Source organism: Carex rostrata, chromosome 15 (assembly GCF_964058835.1).
Source record: "Carex rostrata chromosome 15, lpCarRost1.2, whole genome shotgun sequence".
Lineage (NCBI taxonomy): Eukaryota > Viridiplantae > Streptophyta > Magnoliopsida > Poales > Cyperaceae > Carex > Carex rostrata.
This window is the reverse complement of record NC_135932.1, coordinates 3965604-3988803: the sequence shown is the minus strand read 5'-3', so window position 1 is coordinate 3988803 and position 23200 is coordinate 3965604. Positions and strand designations below refer to the sequence as shown.

At 32.2% G+C, this 23200-nt stretch overlaps 1 protein-coding gene, 1 long non-coding RNA gene, 1 other non-coding gene and 1 pseudogene across 4 annotated transcripts; 3 read left to right on the top strand and 1 right to left on the bottom strand.

Annotated features, from left to right (window-relative positions):
* The first annotated feature begins 12771 nt into the window (after nucleotides 1-12771).
* Nucleotides 12772-13912, top strand: LOC144566851 (uncharacterized). The gene is made up of 2 exons (XR_013515293.1): nucleotides 12772-13111; nucleotides 13740-13912. It is a non-coding gene; the product is annotated as an uncharacterized LOC144566851 (long non-coding RNA).
* A 5153-nt stretch (nucleotides 13913-19065) lies between these two features.
* On the top strand, nucleotides 19066-19829 carry LOC144566419 (uncharacterized). The gene is made up of 2 exons (XM_078316435.1): nucleotides 19066-19439; nucleotides 19596-19829. The coding sequence occupies exons 1-2, from the start codon at nucleotides 19109-19111 to the stop codon at nucleotides 19610-19612; spliced, it is 348 nt and encodes a 115-aa protein (XP_078172561.1). The 5' UTR covers nucleotides 19066-19108; the 3' UTR covers nucleotides 19613-19829.
* A 1141-nt stretch (nucleotides 19830-20970) lies between these two features.
* TRNAA-UGC (transfer RNA alanine (anticodon UGC)) lies at nucleotides 20971-21043 on the bottom strand. Its single transcript has one exon. It is a non-coding gene; the product is annotated as a tRNA-Ala (tRNA).
* A 635-nt stretch (nucleotides 21044-21678) lies between these two features.
* On the top strand, nucleotides 21679-22613 carry LOC144565958 (steroid 5-alpha-reductase DET2 pseudogene; annotated as a pseudogene). Its single transcript, XR_013515081.1, has one exon. The product of XR_013515081.1 is annotated as a steroid 5-alpha-reductase DET2 pseudogene (transcript).
* The last annotated feature ends 587 nt before the right edge of the window (nucleotides 22614-23200 follow it).

Below are 23200 nucleotides of genomic sequence, written 5' to 3'. Positions count from 1 at the left end.
AATAATATTATATGTTGATATAATAACTTGCTAAACATATTTCAATTACGTATATTTAATCATGCTAGTTATTATTCTAGCTTCATAACTACATATAGTATCGTAAGAAATAGTAATTTTTAAAAAATTAAAATTAGGTAAAATGAATAAAATATATCGTAGTTGAAGTAATGCGTATTATAAATAGTATTATGTAAGTGTGTTGATAAAAATAAAAAATAAATTTAACAAAATATCAAACTATCCAATTTCCTCACTAAAATTAAAGATTCTTTCTTTCATCTTTTTCTTAATTTTATCATCTGTTAACTTTTATTAAAACAAAACTAATTCGACTAGTTTATCCCTCTTTTTCAATGGAAAATTAATCATGTTGGTGCATTCATGTCTAAGTATTTAATTAATTAGATATTTTAAATGTTTTATGGAAAATTAAAAATATTGAAATTCTTAAAGGAAACATACAAATTACAAATTGACGGGGTTATTCAAGAAAAAGTGTTAGTAACGGCGTTAGACAACGGCTCTATTGACGAAAGCTCAGCTCCTTTAGGTGGGGTTTGGTTTCGGACTTTCGGGACCGGTAGGCTCTCTCTGTGCAAATTGACAATAGCACCCTTAAGCTTTTATAAATTTACAATTCAGATTTTTAACACCAGAAAATATGCCATGTTGCCACAGTTTTAGCACTGCACCACGTCAAATGCTTCTGTTACATTTTTGTTTTGAAGGGTCCCTCGTGATTTGGCCAAACTTTGATAGAACATGTGTAATGCAACAGTGCATAAAATGTGTGAAATATTGTGCAGAAGAGCAATGGTTTACAGCATGAATACATGTTGCTTTCCACGGAGGTTTTTTATTAGAATCCCACAACTTTATTTTAAGATACTTTTCAAAGCATGCTTTTTACTTTTAATTTCGTCTTTAAAGTAATTTACGCGTTAATCCTTGCTTTAAAAAAAACTGAAAATCCCATTGGGTCCTCATTTGAATGGAGCAAATATCTCTTGCGTTACCGTTGAGATAAAATATTTTTAATCAGATAAAAAAAAAATCACTTCCAGTTTGTAATATAGGGAGATTTTTTTTTAAGATTTGTACAAATTTAAATTAAACAGTCCGAATTTAATATAACAAAGTCTGAACACCTAACCTGATCTGTATTTCATTCAATGGCGGTGTAAATACTATTTTCCTCACATTTCATGGAAATGTTGGTGCCACGTGTTCGTCCCTGTCAGAGATAAATTTTGATGTCCTTTGCCTTTTTGCAAGCTAGATCCAACCACCGATAACTTCTGTTTGGTGATATAAAATTGAAAAGCAAATCCGGTTCTAAACGGGTTCTTTGGTCCTCTCTTTTTCATTTTTTTTTTCTTTTTATCTCATGTAATGATTAGTTAGCTGAGTTCGGATCTTCTAAGGTGACTCAAAGTTTGAATCTGGACCGTCCGATCGACTTTGACACAAATATTAAAGGGATGACGTGAATTAAAAATTGTTATATTGCATAATAAAAACAGTGCTTCTTGAAACTATTTACTTTAAAAGAAAAGAAGTAATTTTTTTTTTATTAAGAAAAAAAAAACGTTTTATTAATGGAATAGATCCGACAATTCTAGTCGGTAGCACAAGTTAGGAAGAAGTTCGTCGATATTAAGTGCGAAAGGACAATTTCATTATGTTCAAAACAATCACAATCCTCGTAACCACTTTTTATAGACTCACTCTTTTAACATTTCACGCACTATAAAATTTAAAATACACACTTCTTTGTTTATTGTGTGTAGGGATGTTCATCGGTTCGGTTCGGTTCGGTTTTGTTTCAACTGAATCAAATTAGGCAAATCAAAGTTATAATTCGGTTTCAAAAATAAAATTGAACTGAACTGATTTAGCATTGTAACTGAACCGAACTAAAGTTTTATTTCGGTTTGTTCGGTTCAAACTGAAATATATCAATTTTTTTATTTAAAGCAATTGATTTATAATAAACCAAAGTATATTAAGAAATAAAGTGAAGTATTCTAAGCAATTGATTAAGAAATAAATTGGGGCAGTCCGGACCAAATTCCTAATATATAAATTTCAGTCGGTTTGATTATTTCGGTTTTGAAAATTTTCAAACCGAACCGAAGCGAAATTATAATGCGCTTGTAAAAAACAAACCGAACCATTAAATCGAAAAACCCGAATCGTTTGGTCCAAACTAATTCGGTTTGGTTCAAAACAAACTAAACCGGACGCAATGAACACCCCTAATTGTGTCGGTATATACTGACTTATTTCATCAATACACATTTATCTATAGTATCAAGACACATATTTTTTTATATCAGTTAAGACATAATGGTTGATAACCGTATGAGTTTTCAGACTAATTTTTCGAACTTCTTAAAATACACACTTAGTTATTACTCAATACACAATTGAGCATTGTTCTAATGCACGTTTGGCTATTGCAATTCAATTTCTAACATCGAGTCACACCTTATTTGAAATATAATCTATAATTTATAAAAAAAAAAAAAAAAATGAACCAATGCTGATAAACCCCATACAAAGAGAATTTTTTATTCATAAAAATTATTAAAAATTAAGAGAGAGAAAAAAAAAAGTATTGTTGGATTTCGACCGTAGTAAGATGGGAAGAACTTTTTCCTATTTAAAGTTTGGATCAAATAAATTCGACTGATTCAAAGATTTTTTTTTTTTTTTTTTTTCTGAGATCTTTTGTGAACGAAACCTGGCAACTTATCTTCCTGAGCACCAGTGATTAGTGAGATGGATAACCAAATAATTTTTCCACAGAAGATCCAAGGTAGTTGGACAAAAGCAAATTTATTTATATCTTCGAAAACCAAAATTTGAATCGAAAAATATTTATTACATTTTCCTGCTACATCGGAATTTTCTTTTTCTTTTTCTTCTTAAAGACGAAGACTGAGTCTTCAAATTCCATACTCTTATTATTACAACAAAAGATTTTTTTTTCATCGAGGTTTCGAATCTATAACCTTCCACGTGAAGATTTGTTGTCTCTAACAGCATTTAGGAACAAATTCTTCCGCACTACAACGGTTCATTATCCGTCTGGTACCATTCAATACATTCCGCACTGAATGGTTTGCGTCCATACCGAACAGATAGTTTCTAAAATCAACAATCTCAAATATACTTTGCTTTTCTATTTGATATTACAATTTATAATTTTAATCTTCGTAAAGTCTTGTTGATTCTATCGATTCTTCAAACTTTAATCTTGCAATTCTAATATTTTTGAACCTGCAAACTCAATCATACAATGAAATCGTTAAATGCAATCATTGTATGTTTTGCAAATTAATCAAACAAAATAATTAGAAAAATGCATAGACAACAAGACTATGTGCCTTGCTATATTGAAAATCTAAGATACTCTTTCTTTTTTTCGCTCTCTTATTTTATAATAATTTCTATGAATAAAAAATTCCCACGCGCACAAATTCTTTTAACAGAAAATTAAACCATCACCCACTTAAATCTTCCCATTTGCACATTTAACTCGCACCAATTCTTGCAAGCGATCATTAATGAAATAATTAAATCTTCCAACTTGCACATTTAACTCCTCACTTAATCTTACTTTGTAGTTTGTGTTATAATAATCCATTGACATATCACATCTTCTTTAGTAACATCACTGTTGAATGCAAACCACTTTAAAATTGGCTCTATCTATAAAGCTTGAGCTTTCAATTTTTAGTACCAAAACTTGCACATCACTTTCTAAATTATTACATCATTATGATTTGTAAACAAGTCAAAAAATGGGTGCACCATCCTTAATAGGTAAGTGGTTACATGTTCAATCACTCAATTACAAAATAACAGCACAATTTATTAACCACTTTTTCCTTATTTGATAACCCCGTATTATTAAAAAAATATTTTTGATAAACAAAAGAGGTATAGATTAGAGGAAAGTGATTGCAATATATTTTTCTAATAGATTAAAGAGAAGTGATTGAATTGTATTTATAATTTTTCGGAAAGTTTATATATCTCATGACAATATTATTTACATCTTTTAAACAAAATTTTAACCAAAGTTGAACATGCATATATTTTATTTTCTACAATCCTAATCTAACTGGCATATATTCATACCTACTATGCAAACACATGTAATTATCATCCAATATAAATATAGTTTAAAAAAATATAAACAAATTTTAAAATGCAATTAAGGTGTATATACAAGGGGGTGCGAAAATAAATTTACAGAATTAAATATTTAGGAGGACAAGGTACCATAATTTTAACAAGTAACCATAAGGAACACTGACGTGTCAGTATCCCACAAAATATGGGAAGCAAAGATGATTAATGACGAGGATAAAGAGGGATTAAACTACTTATTTATTTTATCCTTACCATTTTACACAACAAAATAAAATAAAAAATGATTGAGAGAAACTTAAAACAATACAATATTCATTAGATCCAAACTTGTTTAATAAGCCTTTTAACCATACAATTCCGAATAAAATTATTTCTTAACGATTTTTTATATTATTAAACTCGTTAATCTCAACTATAATTTAATGATCAAACAACTAGGCGCATATATGACTCGAAATCTAATCCAAGAGCATCAGAATATGCGCTTTGACGCTTTCCATATAGGGGATGGATCCAAAATATTCTAAAAATTGAAGGGGTATTCAGAAAATATGCAATTCCAGAATCTTGGCGTGGCCGCTTGCCGCCATGTCGCACCCACAAGGCCACAACGCTTCTCTACCGTCACCGTTAGTTGTCGATGACAAGGATAGGTAACAGATAACGATTTCGCCACGTCATCTATGTCCTTCCCTAAAGGACGCATCGCGTGGACTTGTGGTGTTGCCTTTCCCTTGAGCCGCCTTCAATTTCTCTGCAGGAAATTCAGGCACGTGTTAATTTTTCCATATTCCCATAATACCCTTGGCTATTGGAGACTCGACACTCGGGAGTCGCGCTTTCTCCCTTCTTAACCTAGAATTCGTATCCTCTGAGATATCTCAAACTTTGCGCGACTTTATGGAAAATCCCAACCGTTTAAATACGTTCTGCACGAATCTCAAAGCACACATAATACTGACTACTACACCCCCGAATAGGCACCGACACGTCGGTCACGCAAAAGTTGAGATATCTCAGTGGATACGCACTCAACCGTTAATTATGATGAGTAACAGATAACCGAGGGGTAAACTGTAAGAATACGAATCATCATCCAAGTTAATTATGATGAGTAGAACTAGGGTGTTCTTAAGTTCACTAAGTATTTGATTAACTCAAGTCTAAAATCCATCAAATTAATTTCAAATGACAAATTCGACTGTTGAAATTTGTTTACCTTATGAGTAATGCATCTACATGTAAAAAAAAAAAATTTAAAATTAATTTAGCATAGAATCAAAAAGGTCAAAAAAACGTTAAAAAAATGAACACATTAAAATTAATTTTTTAATTTTGACCGCTTAACTTTATACTAAATTAATTCGAATTTTAAAATTTTCACATGTAACTCGTAAGATAAACGGATTTCAACGATTCAAATTTATCATTTAAAATCGATTTAATAGATTTTAAACTTGAATTGATCAAGAACACACTAGTTCTACTCTTGATTGATATTGGGTTAGGCAAACCTATAGGCTATAGCATAGCAGCGGCTTTAAAAATCCATTAAAAATTAAAGTACATCAACTCCTATCCACGTGGACTACTGTGTAGTTTTATAATTGTCTTGGGGTTGATATTGGGAGTTGTGACCGACAAAAAAATTATGGGAGTTACTATAAGATAAAATAAAGTGTGAAAACGTGTATGTATTATTATTTGAGCATGAAAGCACTATTAATTCGTTTTTTAAAGATAGAAAGATTTTTACAATACCTTCTTTGTTTTGCTTTCGCAAAGTCTCTCACGTATTTGTCTAATGAGATAACAAAAATGAATTTAGAATGTTTTATATTCTGAGAATTAAATCTATAAATACAGCCTAACCAAATTCTTGATTGTCTTATTAAGTCATTATTCGCTCATTATTGTTATTGAATATTTCCTTTAAGTTATATACATTAAAAATCTACATTCTATATGACACATTAATATTTAAAAAAATGATAAATTTCAATGATTTCATAAAATTGAAAGCATTTATAATTATTTTACATATTAATCTAACGATAGATTAATGATCCAATAATTGAATCATATAGGAATAAAGCGAGTTACTAATGCGTTGATGATAAGGATCAAATAAAAATACCACGATGGGACATATAATTCGTATAAACCCTTATTATATAGATGTGAATACGACTGATCAAAATTAGCTTTGATTCTCCTAATATAAGAAGCCAATATGAAGTCAGCCAAACAAACAGTGCGACTAATTTATATTTAATTAATAAATACACTGTTATCCTAGTGAAAGGAATGTATGAGGTAACCAATGCGTCACCAAATAAAATGATTTCATCTCAGACCAAAAATCCAAAATCCATCTCGTATTCTCGTGACCCATAAAAGGTAAGATGTAGCAAAGAGAATATGCATAGGTACTAGAGATTAGAAACTTGAAAGAGAGGTACAAATGGTGGTCCAAAATGATATATAGAAAAAGGAAAACCACAAAATATAAGAAATATAAATAAAAAGTTAGATACAATTTTTCTGGTTGAAGCCTAGTAATATTTGATACTTGATTTTAATTTTAAATTTTACAAATGGTTATACTATCGCTCAAATATTTGATATTTAATTTTAAATTATAGAAGTGTTATTTTAGTCCCTTTTTTGAAATCTGTTGAAAAATAATCGTGACCGTTCGATCTGTAAATGAACGATCTAAAACAGCTGGGAAGTATCCAGTACCTGAACTAATGGAGAGGAATAAAATGGCGCAATAGTCAATTTTTGGGTCAGTATCACTGTAGTAGTGCACAAAAGTTTGCGTCCCTACTGGTCCCATTTCACAGTCACGTGACAGATTTTGTGTGCCATAACTCCGAGTTCACCAAAAAAATAAAAATAAAAAACTAGTTCAGTAACCTTCAAATGAAAAGATAAAAAATGGACTGAAGCAGAATTTCTACTAACATCTGCGGTGTTACAATGCGTATGGCAGGTTGAAGAGCAATGGTCAAACAGAAAAGGCAAGTAAGATTATGCAAGATGAATATTTATTATGTATTATAGTGAGCAAATTTTGATTATATTCTTGATTTTCTGAACCTATATCAAATAATTAATTAACTAAACCCTGGATTCTAGTTTTTATTTTATTTTTTATTTTTTTATTGAGCTCCTATGTTTTGTCCAAAGAAATAAATTTATCGTTCAATAAGCTGCATGAATTAATTTAAATATGTTTGAATCAAGAATCGACTTCTAATTTAGTAACAAAGATAATACTCTTCATGTGAGATGTCACATATGTTGAAATATAAATGAAAATTTTCTTGTGGATATTAAATAGTTTGGTAACTTTGACATCCAACTTTCACTAAAAAAAAAGCAAGAGAAAGATGCTTGAATTGATGAAAGTTCGTTATTAACCGTGAATGTGATTTGTGTTGTGTTTAATTGAAACTTATATTTTGTTGATTCAAACTATGCACTAGTATGTGGTAGTAAAAATCATCACAAACATGATGTGGATTCTATTTTATTGAATGTCAAATAATTTAGTTTATTCACCCTGACAATTAATCTTTAATTTAGTGGCTATAAGATAATTTCCTCTACGTGAAAATGTAGGTTCAAAATCCGATTAAAATTTCCTATATAAAATTTAAAATTGAAATGCTTGATTTATTTTTTATCTAATTTTTTTTTGGTTCATTCACTCCATACATAGTCCATATCCAACCCAATGATCAATTATTATGAATCAAGCATCGTGCGCATTCATTTGGTAGGCCACAGAAGATCCGGTGGCAAATTATAAGCCAAGAGAAGAGTTGACAAGGATGGAGGGTTAGGTATATCGTGCAAGTTGCTTGCAAGGCACAGAGATACCATTACTTGTTGCTTATGTTGCTTTCACCGTATCCATTTCAACATTTTGAATCCAATTCCTTTTTTTTACTTTTTATTTTTTTGGTGAAGGTTTGGATGCTTGGAATGTGATAATGGTTTTGGAATAGTTGGGATCAAAGAAGAAAACTATCACAGTGTTTGTTATTACCTTCTAAATATAACAAGGGTGGATGGCCAAGAAGTCCCTATAAATTTTAAATTTTAATATTTTTTTACCAGTACATGAATTAAAAATTCATAATTTTCATATGTATCAATACTTTTGACCTTTTAAAAAAAATAAAATTACAATGCACTTAATTTTTAGCCATCCCAATTTCAATTTTCTAATTTACCTCTGAATATAATAAGATGAACATATAATTTTTCTCTTTCTATCTCAAAAGAGAAAAAAAAAATGTTTGATAAGAAGAAAAAACATGAAGTTGTTGTCACCGAATTGGTATTTCATTGGCTGGACTTGTCGGACAATTTTTTTTTATTTATTTTAATTTTGGTTGAAGAAAGTAGGTCTTTCTATTTTAAAAAAAAACATTCAACACTTTTTTTTTTCAATTTTTAATGATAGAATTATAGAAAAATGTGCAAAAAATGTAAAATAGTTAAACTCTCAAAGCATTGTAACAAGTAAACTATAAATGATCCTCAAATTCGCATTATTTTTTCATTTTAGTCCCTTAACATTTTGAAATCTTTAGTGGGAAGCTTCCTAATCTGTACAGTTGGATCAAATTAATTCTCACTTGCCTTCCATCAATGTTAATTTGGAATACTACCTTCAATTTTTAATCAACAATTTCATGAACTCCTGTAATTTTTTAGAGATGGAAACTGGGAAAATAAAAGTCTAACCTTCCAGTTTTTATTTAATGTTCATAAATAATCTTTCATTCGGATTTTGAAACCATGTCTTCTCACACAGATTGTTTAACCTTTGCCAATAGATCAAAAGTTAATTCTTGCTGTTGCCACATTGAATACCTTATTTATCACATGTACTAATTATTTTTCATCTATTACCTTTGTAAAATATATTTATACATACCACCAGAAGAAATAACACACTCTTTATATTCCTAATTTTTTTTTAATTAATGTACCCACTTTATAAGGATGGGAGGCACGTCGCACACTTTTAGCGCATTTTATGTTGATTTAGGTGTGTGGTTGTTAGCTACATTAATTTGTGCATGGTTTGTAAATATAGCATCCCTAAAATAAGGGACTGGTTAATTAATACTTGTAGACTTAGTAGATTAGGCATTAGTGCAAGATTCTCTTCACAAAAGGCTTCTAGGTGGCCTAATTAATTATTGATTGAAAAAGCTAAAATGGAAGAAACATGTAGGTTTTAAGGCTACTAATTGCAAAAGATATATACATCCTTGTTTGGTCATTGCTTTTGTGACATAAAAATTCCACTTTTTGCAAAATAAATATGGGGACCATCGAATTGACACACACAAGTCCAATATCTAAGCATATTTTGGAATAATAATGGTTTAATTTTCTAAACAAATTTGAGATATAGGTGGCTAAATATACAAGGATGTGTGATTTGAGGCTATTGAGTTATATGTTCAAATCCTCTTTTTAATTTCGTCATGAGAAATTGAATTTGGTTCATTCAAACTTCAAAATTCTTTCAAGGAAATAGTCAATGAGATTGATTAAAATTCATGGAACCTTACAAAATGGTTTGAGTGAAGAATAAAATTATACTACAGTTTAGAATCAAAACATTGCTTGCAGGGAAATATATATTATATCTATTGATTATTTTCTTCTTTATATGTCTACTTAAAAATATATTTTGGCGAAACCAAATGGTGCAAATAAAACTCTACAACTTTGGGTTTGCACACATCTTACCTCACCGGACAAAAAAAATGTTCAAATTTAAATTCATAATACAATCAACAAGTTTGGATAGTCACGAAAGATGACATATTAAATAAATAAATAAATTGCGTGATGAATAGATAACACAAGATGCTTGCAGAGAGCGATTTGTGCAGTGCTCTTACTTTTTCTGAAATATTCCAGATATGAAATGAAAATTATGAAAGAAATGAATCTACATCACATTCATTTCACACTCACATTTGCTTTAATTTGTATTGGATATCAAAAAAGTGATGAAGTTGCGTTTCTTTGTATGATTATGTTTATATCCATCCAATATGGGTAGCATTTGTGGGGTTTATACAAGAACCAAATAGTGGCAAACAAACCCCACTAAATGTGGAACCACACAGATTCTCTGCTTAATTAGGATACATATATTCATTCTGTATGAACTTCTACTGATTTGTGGGCCCTACAAAATTAAAAAATATAAAATACACTTTACAAACAAAAGTATAGAAGCAAATATTTTGAGCGAGACAAATTATAATTATTTTGAATATTAAGTATAATTTATAATATTTTTTTTTAGAAAAGCAGATAAATATAAGTATATTTTGGAAAAAAAAAGATTTGAGCATGAGGCATTTATAGTTTTTGAATCATCAGTATATTTTAATATTTTTTTCTTTCTAAAAAAAACATGAAATAGAAGCATATTTCTGAAAGTGTAGTGTGCATCCACCATAGTTGTCCATAGAAGATATGAATCAATAGATGTATCACACTATAAATGAAGGCTCTTATAGGAGCCACAAACTAATGTGTAGGCCACCTATTGAAAGCATAGTTGTCAATATCTTCCTACATAAAAAGGAGGGGGGTCATATGTATATGCAATTAACGTAAATTGAGGAAAAAAAAAAAAAATCAAGGTATCCAGTATATGCATATGATATTATGATACTCCAAGTTACCCAGAAAGAGATTATACAGCTTTCCATTTTTGGGCTTATTGTTTGTGGGTGGACCGGATCATATCATTATCCCATGCAATTAGTGTTACACAACTACACATTGATATGAATTAATGTGTAGGACACCTATTGAAAGCATAGTTGTCAATATCTTCCTACATAAAAAGGGGTGTCATATGTATATGCAAATAAGGTAAATTGAGAAAAAAAAAAAAAAAAATCAAGGTATCCAGTATATGCATATGATATTATGATATTATGATACTCCAAGTCACCCAGAAAGAGATTATATAGCTTTCCATTTTTGGGCTTATTGTTTGTGGGCCGCATCATATCATATCATATCCCATGCAATTGGTGTTACACAACTATACATTGATATGAATTAATTTCACTTTTCCATAAGCTGAAAAAGGCCCAAATTATTCTGATTTGTTGTCCCGGTGTTTTGCCAAAATTATTCTCACTCCATGATGATTGATTTGTGGGATCGTAGAAACCCAAAAAAAAAAGAAGAAGAAGAAGGGATCGAGACCCTTTTGTCTCAGAATGGGTGGTCAAATTCTAAAGAAAAATTGCTCTTGATTTGAATTAATATACTGATTACAGATAACACTTGAGGCCATTACGTGAGCGTTTTGCAAACAAAAAAGAAGAATGGCGCCAATGTTGAAATTAGTCAATTACACCTGAGGTCATTTCTTTGTACAAGAGCACTGATTTTCTACAATGGCGGTTTAATTTGATTGCTTGTTATAACACTATCTTCAATCGCGGGTTAGGAAAAAGCAAGGTTCTAAATAACGATTATCGCATCATTACAGAAATGCTAAAAAAAATACTATAATTCGGCTATTGTGCCGCTATAGCTACTATAGTGATAAAAACGGCTGATAGCACTACAACTTTTATGGTCCGAAAATAATATAGTTAGCTTTTTATAACATTGAATAAAATCTATTCAACATATCACTATTAATTACTTAATTTAGTGCTTCATGATCCAAGCCTTCACTTTTTTTTTTTGATAAAAGTGGATAAAACCACCGATTTCTTATATTATACGAGAATATAATATATGTTACAGAAATGTCTAGCTAAGATATTATTTTTTATATAAGAGATGCATTTCCGAATCTCAATTTAATCTTAAATCTATCGGAAAAAGGGATCTTGAGCCCTTGACTAACAAAATAAAAAGGTACAATAACGTGTAACAGCATGAACAAGTTTTATTGTTTAATCATTTAGGTGATAGCTAATATTCACTGGACCAAATTATGTTGAAATGTATAACCGATTACCAATTTTAGCACTTTATTGTAACAATCAACACTCTTTTAATTTGCAAATTTTGATGGGGCAATTAAGACAGCTGAGGTGTATTTAGAAAGGCACCAAACCTCTCCAGTTCCTCTGATCTCATGGAGAAATACCTGAACCTTGCATTGGGATTGGGTTCCAGCTCATGTCGACTGGGTATTTTTGATTCTACATCAAGTTTTTCTTAGTTTATTTTTTTCCTCTTTATTTGAAATTTTGACTTTAAAGTCTTCGTCTATGCTATATATTTACATCGGCAGTTCCGAAATTTAATGATTTAATACCACAATAGCAAATTTTCCCTCCGTTTACCAGATGACCAGCTTCGTAAATACAAAAAAATTGAGTAAAAATAAACCGCAATTTTTGAAAATCAGTACCTCTAGTACAAAGAAAGCATGATAAGTTGATAACAAATCATAAAAAAGGTGACTTACACTTTCAACAAATTATGACAATCTCATTTTTCTCATTGACTTCAAGTCTTGCACCAACCTCAATATAAATCCATCTCTACATGCAGTAGTGCATCCAATATACTATGAAAATGATGAGTAGAGGTGCTTCGAAATATACCATGTTTGCAGCGGCGATCATGGCGGTGCTAGTGATGATAATTGTACAGGGAACAGTGCCGGCGCAAGCGCGTTTGAGCGCCGCTGATTGCAAAGCGGAACGCCATGAGATCGTCAATGCATGCAAACCCGTGTTGTATGGTATGACGCCTAATGCAAAGTGCTGCAAGTGGATTCGGAATGCCCACCTGGAGAAATGCGTGTGCCCTGTCATCACACCCAAGCTGGCGGCATTGGTAAATGTCAATCGAATGGTCAGGCTTGTTCAAAATTGCGGCCGTCGGGTCCCGCACCACTTCAAATGTGGCAGTAAGTCTAACCAATCTGTACATCATCTCTTTTGGTATAGTAGCTAGTGCCTGCTCAAACAACAGTAACAGTTTAGATCAAAACATCTTCCCTTTATTTACTGTATCAATTAATCCAACCAGTCTGGTCTCTTCAAACAGGATTTAACGGCTATTAATTAATTTGCTGTTATGTACATAATCATATGAGTGAGGCTATGGTACGACTTTGCAATGCGTGGATCGTTCCGTGCATTGAGTTCATATCATTATTTTTAAAATTCAAATAGTCAAATCCGAATCGTTCAGTATTATTATCATAGAAAATATATTTGGAGACTAAATTTTATATTTTTTGGAATTTATGTACTATTTTTTTTTATAGGTAGAAATCACTACTTTCGGATGGTCCAGAATTTTTAGATCAAGTGATTTTCTAATTGTCTAAAAAAATAGTAAAAAAAAATTTCAAAAAATATAAAATTTGATCTCCAAGTTTTATATATAATAATAATGTTGAATAGTTCGAATTGACTATTTGGACTTTGAAAACAGAAATATGAAGTCACTGTTTCAATCTGAATTGGTTTGGTCCTTTTATTGGGTTTGATCTTTATTCTATCTTTTTTTTCCTGTTTTTTTTTTTTCAGGCATTACCACTCCTTAATTAACTGAAGGGACAGCATGTGGGGGTTTATTAGGATGCTGACAGTGCAAGGGGATTAAAGCATATTGAGAAAATAAATTTATATAGAATAAAGTCACTGTTGTAATTTAATTTACATAGAATGAAGTCACTGTTGTAATTTCAGTCATAATTTTAAGAACTCCCTGCTTTTATGTAATTTAAAATGCTAGAATAAACTTGTTCTATGTATGATATATCCCTTTTCTTATAGGCAATTAGGATTGGCAAAAAAGCTCATAGTTCGTGGCTCGATCGTGACTTGTATTTGATTCGCTCGTTCGTTACTGGATCGATTTGTTAACGAGCTAGCTTGCTACTAGCTCGGTCCAGAATTAACGAGTTCAAGTTAGGACCTAGCTTGCTCGTCATCTTGCGAGCTAGTTCGGCTTGGCATCGATTTTTGAATTTGTATGAATGTGTGTGCATTTTATACTGTCCAGCTTGGTAAAGTTTGAAGAAAATAAAATCTTGCGAGCCAACTTATTAGCTCACGAGCTAGCTCGGTCTAGCTCGTGACGATTTCAAGCTGAGATTTCAGCTTGAATCTCTAAAGTCTAGCTTGTGACGATTTCAAGCTGAGATTTTAGCTTGAATCTCTAAAATCAGCTCGCTTGTAATTCCGACGAGTTCAAATTAGACCCCGCTCGTTGCCACCCTAATAGGCAATAAAAAAAAATGATGACCCTGGTTCAGAAGCTGCCTATCCAGAAAGCATTTTTGGGTTGGAGTATTTTGAAAAAATTACATGAAATTAAAATTAGAAAAAACAAAGCGCTCTAATCATGTCATGCCTTGCCAAAAAAAAAAAAACAGACAAAGAAGCACAATTCTCCAATTTAATTTTGGAACTAAATAAATCATCACTGTTTTGTATGAGACCAAGTGACCAAGGCAACAAGGATACTAAAGCTATCTAGCTCCATAGAGGCACAGAAAAACCAACAAAAAATAGATATGACACTATCATCTGACAATTTCTATTAGACGGATCATTCTTCAAAACGATCCAATTATTCCATGCCATCCCAAAAGTCAAAACAAAAATAATTTTCCAATATGCCTTTGTAAGTACTTCTATCTACATGATTATTGATCAAATTTAAAAAAATTATATTCGAAACGTGTAAAGTAGTTCAGTAAATTGGATGTATATTAAACATGTAGAATATTAATTTTAACTATTTTTTATGATTTTTAAAAGACTGTCATTTTTGACATACCAACAATGCATCAATATGCGCACAAATATTTATTTTTTAACTGCTTGACTTGATATTAAATGCATTTAAAAATTTAAAAAATTATATGTAAATGAAGCTCGCTTGAAGGATATCGGTTTGAACGGTTTGAATTTTTCATTTGAAGTTGATTAAATTGATTTTGGATTGGAAGCATATAGCTATAGACTGAAATGCTACTGAAAACATATTAGCTGGACTCTCAATTGATATATTGGGTTGTATATTTTGCACGAATACAATCAGAAATCCTAAGAAAATCTTGAAATTAAGATGGAGCTTTTAGAAGAAATATTTCATATATAATTAATATAATTATTTTTATTTCTTATAAGCGTTTTATATACACTAATTAGTCATTACAATATTTTCTAATTATTCTACTAATTGCTAGGCTTTCTTATTGCCAGTGTTATTAAAGCCAACAGGACCGGACGGTTGAAATTTTATGTTAGTGAAGCTGTTGTAGCAACAGGCATCCTTTGCTTGTATTGTTTGGTCTAACTGTAATAGTTTCTGGTTTGAATGTACCGGCAAAGTAAACCTATTCAATGCATATGCAACGTGCTCGTTGACATTTCCAAATGAAAACTTTGTTATTAGTCGGACTTGGAAAGTATAATTCTATAATGCTGATAAGATAAATTGAGTGAAAAGAAAATCAAGGTATTTCATATATATATACATATGATATTATGATATACCGAGTTACCCAGAAAGAGATTATACAGCTTTCCATTTTTGGGCTTATTGTTTGTGAGCCGGATCATATGCAAGAAAGGCCGAAATGCATCCTGTTTTGTTGTCCTGTGTCTTGCCAAAATTATGCTAGGGTGTGATGTGTTCACCAAGAGAATTTGATGAGCACAACTTTAAAAGTATATCGAATCGGCTTCAAATGACGAATTCAAACCATCGAAATCCATGTACTTCATGAGTGATGCATGTCCATGCAAAATTTTGAAGTTTCGAATTTATTTGCTACAAAGTCAAGTAATCAAAGAAATGGTGAAAAATGAATATATAAAATAACTTATAAGATAAGTTATAAAAGATTAATTTCTTTGACCGATTGATCTTGTAGCAAATGAATTTGAAATTTTTTAAATTTTATATGTACATGGATCACTCATGAAGCATATGGATTTCAACGGTTTGAATTTGTTATTTAAAGCCGATTCGATATACTTTTGGAGTTATGCTCACCAAACTCACTTGGTGAGCACATCACACCCTAGCTTTACTCAAATTAATCTGACTCTATGATAATTGCTCTTGATTTGACTTAAATCTTAAAATATTTTTGCACGGTAGTTTTAAATTCGCACACAAGGAAGTAATATACCCTTGAAGATCAAGATATATTATTTTATTATACTTGAGGTTATTAAATGAGCGTTTTGCAAAAAAAAAAAAAAAAAAAAAAAAGAAGAAAAGAAAAGAAAAAAAGAAGAAGAGAGATTATTAAATGAGAATTAGGTTCTTGAGCAAATCACCCCCTTCTTTTGTCCAACCAAGCATGCGGTGTAAAGACCTTTCAAACAGGGGCGGAGCGTAATTTTGTAATTATTTTGAATATTAAATATTTTTTATGATTTTTCTGAGAATAAGAAGTAGGCAAAATTTATTTTTTATGCTTAAGTATATTTTAATGATATTTTAAAAAATAAAATAAAAAGTAAAAGTATATTGTTTACTCTGACTCTACTTAGCTCAGCCTCTGAATACCGGAATCGTTTAATAGTTTGTGAACAACCTCAATTGTTCGTTTTAATTTTCGGATTGAATTTGCCTAATATAACAATTGGTGTCTCTCACGGTGATAAGGCCATGTATGAAAGTCTCATAAAGCCCTTCCTAAAAGCCCACTTAAGCAAAAGCCCAAAAGCAATACATTCAATCTCTTCCGAATCTGGAGGCCCGGCCTGCCAATCAAACTCATAAAAGACTTAAATCAGGAACCAACTAAGAACAGACCCGGCCTGTTGGCCGAGCTTATAAAAGCCTAAAAACCAGAAACCGACACAAAGCCCTATAAATACCTCAAGGCTCCCAGAGAATCCGGGACCGAAAAAAAAAGAAAGATCACGTATGAAAATGACATAAAAGAATAAAGTAAACGTACCCACAAAATCCAGACTCGTCCCAAATCAGACACATAATAACTACTCACTTAAGCAGCGAGAACAAAGCACCCTTGCTTAGGACTCGCTAGCCTGAATTACGTGCTAATCTCCGGGAGCATAGGACGTATCACATGGAGAAATACCTAAACCTTGAATTGGGATTGAGTTCCAGCTCATGTCGGCCTAGTCCGAATTGACAAATTTAAGTGGTTATTTTTTATTTTAAATCAAGTTTTTTTTTTTTTTTTCTATTAGTTCTTTTTCCTCTTTGCAATTTGACTTTCATAGTCTGACTTCATCTGAAAATTCCTTATAAGATGTACTTTGTTATTAACCTGTCTTTCTCAGTGCTATTTATTTACATTAGCAGTTCCGAAATTTCAGCATTTAAAAACAAGAACTTCCGTTTACCAACAGATAAGCTTTGTAAATATAAAAATATGTATAAATATAAACCGCCATTGTTGAAAATCAAAGCTCTAGTACAAAGAAAAGCATGATAACAAAACATAAAAGGTACCCCACACTTTTTTCTCATTGACTCATATAAATATGTACTTGCATACCGAATTTTATATTTTTTTTTACTATTTTCTAAGATAGAAAGAAAAATACTGTTTTTGGATGGTCTAGAATTTTCAGAACAAGTGATTTCCCGTGATTTTCTACCTATCTTAAGAAAATAGTAAAAAAAATTCTAAAAATAGAAAATTTAGTCTGCAAATACATATTCATATGTGAATCATGTTGAACGGTTCGGATTGACCTATACAATTTTGAAAATGATAATATTAATTCGTATTACGGACCAATCCGTGTTATGCATAATACCATAGACTCACTTTTTAATAAATTAGGATTGTTCTGGGATCTTGAATTTTGCTTTGAAAAAAAAACAATATTTATAAAATAAGTTATTTTAAAAATCAAAATTTCTATAAAATATTTTTACAGTCTAGTATAATTTTTGACATAAGTAATTATCTTTTTATAAAATTCTAAAAATTTATAAAATAAAAAAATGATCAACTATATGAAAATTTCTACAAAAAATAAGAAAAAAAACACAAGGAAATACGAGTTATCCAATTAATTACAATAAATAAATAAGGAGGGAGAACAAAACCGAATGGTTTTGATAATGTGACATAGATCTTAATCACATTTTTAATCTAACATTAATTATTTGATGGCGCAATAAAGATATAAATTCTTTTATGAAACATTAAATAAAATATAATTAAGTCTTTAGCTCCATCTTTTATTAAAAATAAAATAGCCGAAGCTAGTAGAAAATACTAAACGTCTCCAGTTCCTCTTATCTCAATGATAATTAAATACCTGAACCTTGAATTGGGATTTGGGAACTTTTTTTCTTTTTTTGCTTCAAGGGATTTGGGATTGGGTTCCAGCTCATGAGTCATGTCTACCAAGTCCAAATTGACAAATTTAAGTGGGTATTTTTTTTTCATTTTCAATCAAGTTTTCTTTATTAGTTATTTTTCCTCTTTGCAATTTGACTTTCATAGTCTGACTTCATTTTAAAAATTCCTTATAAGATATACTGTGTTATTAACCTTTCTCATTGTTATTTATTTACATCGGCAGTTCCGAAATTTAAGGATTTAAAAACCCGAAGAGCAAATTCTCCTTCCGTTTTCCAACAGATAATCGTTGTAAATATAAAAAATGTGTATAAATATAAACCGTCATTGTTGACAATCAGACGATCAGTACTCATATATAGTTTCAATCATATATAGTACAAATAAAGCATAATAACAAGACATAAAGGTACCCCACACTTTCAACAAATTGTGCCATCCCATTGTTTCTCATTGACTTCAAGTCTCACTTCTTGTATTGTACCAACCTCACTATAACACCAGCTCTGTATATATATGCAGCTAGTGCATCCTAGTACCGTAGAAAAAAAATATACTCACAAAAGCACACACTGAAACATAATGGGTAGAGGTGCTTCCAAATACGCCATGTTTGCAGTGGTGATCGTGGCGGTGATAGTGATGATACTTGCACAGGGAGCAGTGCTGGCACGAGCAGGTTTGAGCGCTGCTGCTTGCAAGGCGGAACGCCGTGTGGGTATCAATGCATGCAAACCCGTGCTGTATGGGATGGCGCCTAGTGCACAGTGCTGCGAGAGGGTTCGGGTGACCCACATAGAGTGCGTGTGCCCTCTCGTCACACCCAAACTGGCAGCGTTGATAAATGTCGATCGGGCTGTCAGGCTTGTTCAAGGTTGCGGCCGTCAGGTCCCGCACCATTTCAAATGTGGCAGTAAGTCAAAACATCTTCCCTATATTTACTGTGTTAATCCAACCAGTCTGGTTTGTTGCAGTAATTAATGGTTCAAATCCTTTGGTTTTTTGGTTTGATCTTATTCTATCTTTTTGTTCCTGTTTTTTTTTTTTTTTTTTTTTTTTTTTTTTTCAGGTATCACAACTCCTTAACTGAAGGGACAACATGTGGGAGTTTATTAGGATGGTGACAGTGCAAGGGGATTGAATTAAGCATATTGAGAAGAGAAATTCACATAGAATAAAGTAACTGTTGTAGTTTCAGTCATAATTTTAAGAAGTAGAACTCCCTGCTTTTATACATGTAATTTCAAATGCTAGAATTAAGTTGTTCTATGTTCTCTTACTTTGCATTCAAAAATATTTTTTGCCCCTGGTTCTGAAGCTGCCTTGCCAGAAAACCTTTAAAGTTGAATTATTTTGAAAAGTTTGATTTGTCCCTTTTGAGTCACTCAACTTTGTTATTTGTCCCAATCAAGTCTTTCTATATTTTTTCATCCAAAATTTTAACGAAGTATTTCTATTCCGTTCAAAAAATTAACAGAATGAGCATATTCTATCCAAAATACTAACGGAATTAGCATATTTCGTTAAAATTTTGCATGAAAAAATATAGAGGAACTTGATTGGGACAAATAACAAAGTTGAGTGACTCAAAAGGAACAAATCAAACTTAAGTAACCAATTCGTGACAAATAACAAAGTTTATTGACTTACAGCGAAATTTACCCACACAGCATAGACAAAAACCACAAAAGCAGATACACACTATTCATCTTACAATTTGTATTAAGACTTGTCCATTCTCACTACCAGCAAAACGATCCAATTATAGCATGCCATCCCAAAATGACAAAACAAAAGCAATTTTCTAATTTAATAAATATATGGGTCATATATTTAATTTGCACAAGGCCAGCCATAATATAACCTATATAAACCTCATAGAAGAACAGGAAAACCATAAAAGCAGATAAAAATACTAATTATCTCACAATTTATATTAATTAGATCGATCATTCTCTTCACCTGGTCAGCCACGTCAGCATAGGAAAATCCTTTATCAAAATTATCAAATAAATTTCACGGTTCAAATGCCTCCATTATTAAAAACTTTAATAATTTAAAATTTAAAACTTAAAAGTAAAAATAAAACCGTTGAATATGATCTACATTATTTTTATCTGCACGTGTAAAAAATTATGACATTTTAATTTTATTTTGGTTGTCTTCAAGAGCTTGTAAAAAACGTACTAATGTGAATAATTTTTATACATTGATTTTTTAACTTAGTGATGATTCACATAAAAATAAATTTAAAATATGATAATTTTTTATGAGCAAATAGAAAAAATAACATATATCACGTTTAACGGTTTTATTTTGACTTTTAAGTTTTAAATTTTGAATTATTAAAATTTAAAAAATAAAGCATGACAGAGACACAAAAAATAGAGGCATTTGAATCCCTCTCAAATTTCATTGCGATTTAGGTAGAGGAAAAAATTAGGTGGAGATGCGGGGTATCGAACCCCGTACCTCTCGCATGCAAAGCGAGCGCTCTACCGTTTGAGCTACATCCCCACTCGTTTTAGAGAAAAACATTATAGTAATTATTAGAATAATATCTCTTCTTCGCTCTGGAGGGACTTCTCTGTCAGTCACTCCCTTACTCCGCTCCCTGCTCTCTTGCGACTTGCGAGAATATTAATCCGAACCTTCATCCTTGATCCTGTCTCTCTCTCTCTCTCAAACAGCGCGGTTCTTCAGGCCTGATCTCTTTCTCGTATTCTGTGATCTTTTACTATTTCCGTTCGGTAGTGTAATTTAAAAAAATGGACGGTCTAGATTAATTTTATCCGGATCAAACTCAATCCGATCGGTTCAAACTTTAGAGGTTTGCTTTGAGATTCGTGCAAGTTAAAAGAACGGTCCGGATTTATGAATTGCACCTCAGTTACCTGGGTTGATACGGAATTACGGATTCAGCAAACGAATGGTTCTACTGCTGAACACATTGAAAATGGGTCAAACTTTTAAGTAAACTACTACCAGAACCACTGGCGCTAGCAGACAATAGTTCACCGCTAATTACTGTAACGCCTAATCATGGCGGGTAAATTCTAGACAGGTCTGATTAGATATTTAGATCTGGATTTTGTTAGTAATTGCTTTACATACATCTTAGAGCATATACATCCCTGAACTGCACATGAAATATATACAAACAATCGCTCTTTCTATTATCCCCCAAAGGCCAAATCCCTCGACCTTTCTTGGTGCAGAGGCAATCACGCAAGGAACAAAGCAGAGCAATGGATTTCTCCAGTGACGAATCCCTCTACAAGTCGCTCCTCCTAACCCTCTACATCATCGCCCCTCCAACCATCCTTTCTCTCCAGCTTCAACCGTCGCCGTACGGCAAGCATTTCCGCCCTGGATGGTGCCCCACCCTCCCGGCCCCACTCGCTTGGTTCCTAATGGAGAGCCCCACTCTTTGGCTCACCTCTCTTCTGTTCCCTCTCGGCCAATTCCGTTCCCATCCCCTCTCTCTCTTTGCTCTCTCTCTCTCTCTTCCTTCTCCATTACACCCACCGCACTATCATCTACCCTCTTCGCCTTTTCCTCTCCAGCAGGCCGTCTTCTCCAGTTCCACTTTCCATTGCCATGTGCGCCTTCTGTTTCAATCTCCTTAATGCCTATGTGCAGTCCCGATCCTTGTCCCACTATGCAATTTACCCTGCCACCTGGCCCTGGCCAACTTGGGTGTGGGCCCGGGTTATCATTGGAACTGCAATTTTCTTTTGGGGGATGAAGGTTAATATTACGTCGGATCGGATGCTGGTGCGGCTTAAGGAGGAGGCGAATGGAGCGTACAAGATACCAAGAGGGGGCTGGTTTGAGGTGGTGAGCGTTCCAAATTACATGGGGGAGATGGCAGAGTGGCTGGGTTGGGCTGTGGTAAATTGGTCACCTGCTGCGCTCGCATTTTTTGTCTATACATTTGCAAATCTGGGACCGAGAGCAAGAGCACATAGAAGATGGTATATGGAGAAATTTGGAGAGGAGTATCCTGCTTCAAGAAAAGCGGTCGTGCCGTTTGTGTATTGAACACTGTTTGGGATTCAACAAGAAATTTGAATAGGAGTATCCTACTTCAAGAAAAGATGGTTAATTTATTCCCTGTTGTTTGTTCTCTTGTTGGAATAATTGTTTGGTTTAAGTTTTTAATGTGTTGGAATCATTTTTTTAATTTAATTGACTGCTATCCGAGACACTGATAGACAAAGTCAGTGTTAAAAAGACTGTAACATGGACCCACCTTGTCAGATGCTCCATTCTTAGTGCCTAATACTAAAGTCGAGAGACTGGCAAGTGGGTTCCTCATTGAGACTGTCAATACTGGAGAACTGGAGAAGAAGAAATGGTTATGATGGGGGAAGGAGGATGGTTTTCTTGTGACATTACTGCTGTAAAAATAGGTCACCTACAAAAAGGGATACAAAATTGTTGTAAAGAATATCGTGTTGAAACACAACTACATCTTATCAGTATCTTAAATTCTCTTTGCTTATCCTCTTTCCTCAGTTCATTTACCAGTTTATACCAATTTGCGCCAGACCAATTTGAAATCCATTTGAAATATGAGAGAATTCATAATAATTTTATTGCCTCTCTGTTTGAGGCACAATTCATATATAAACTATGCCCAGGAAATTTGGAGGGGGAAAAAAAAAATCA

Bases quoted from the DNA above. Each gene is read 5' to 3' on its own strand.
- LOC144566419 (XM_078316435.1), top strand. From the start codon at position 19,109: ATGGGTAGAGGTGCTTCCAAATACGCCATGTTTGCAGTGGTGATCGTG.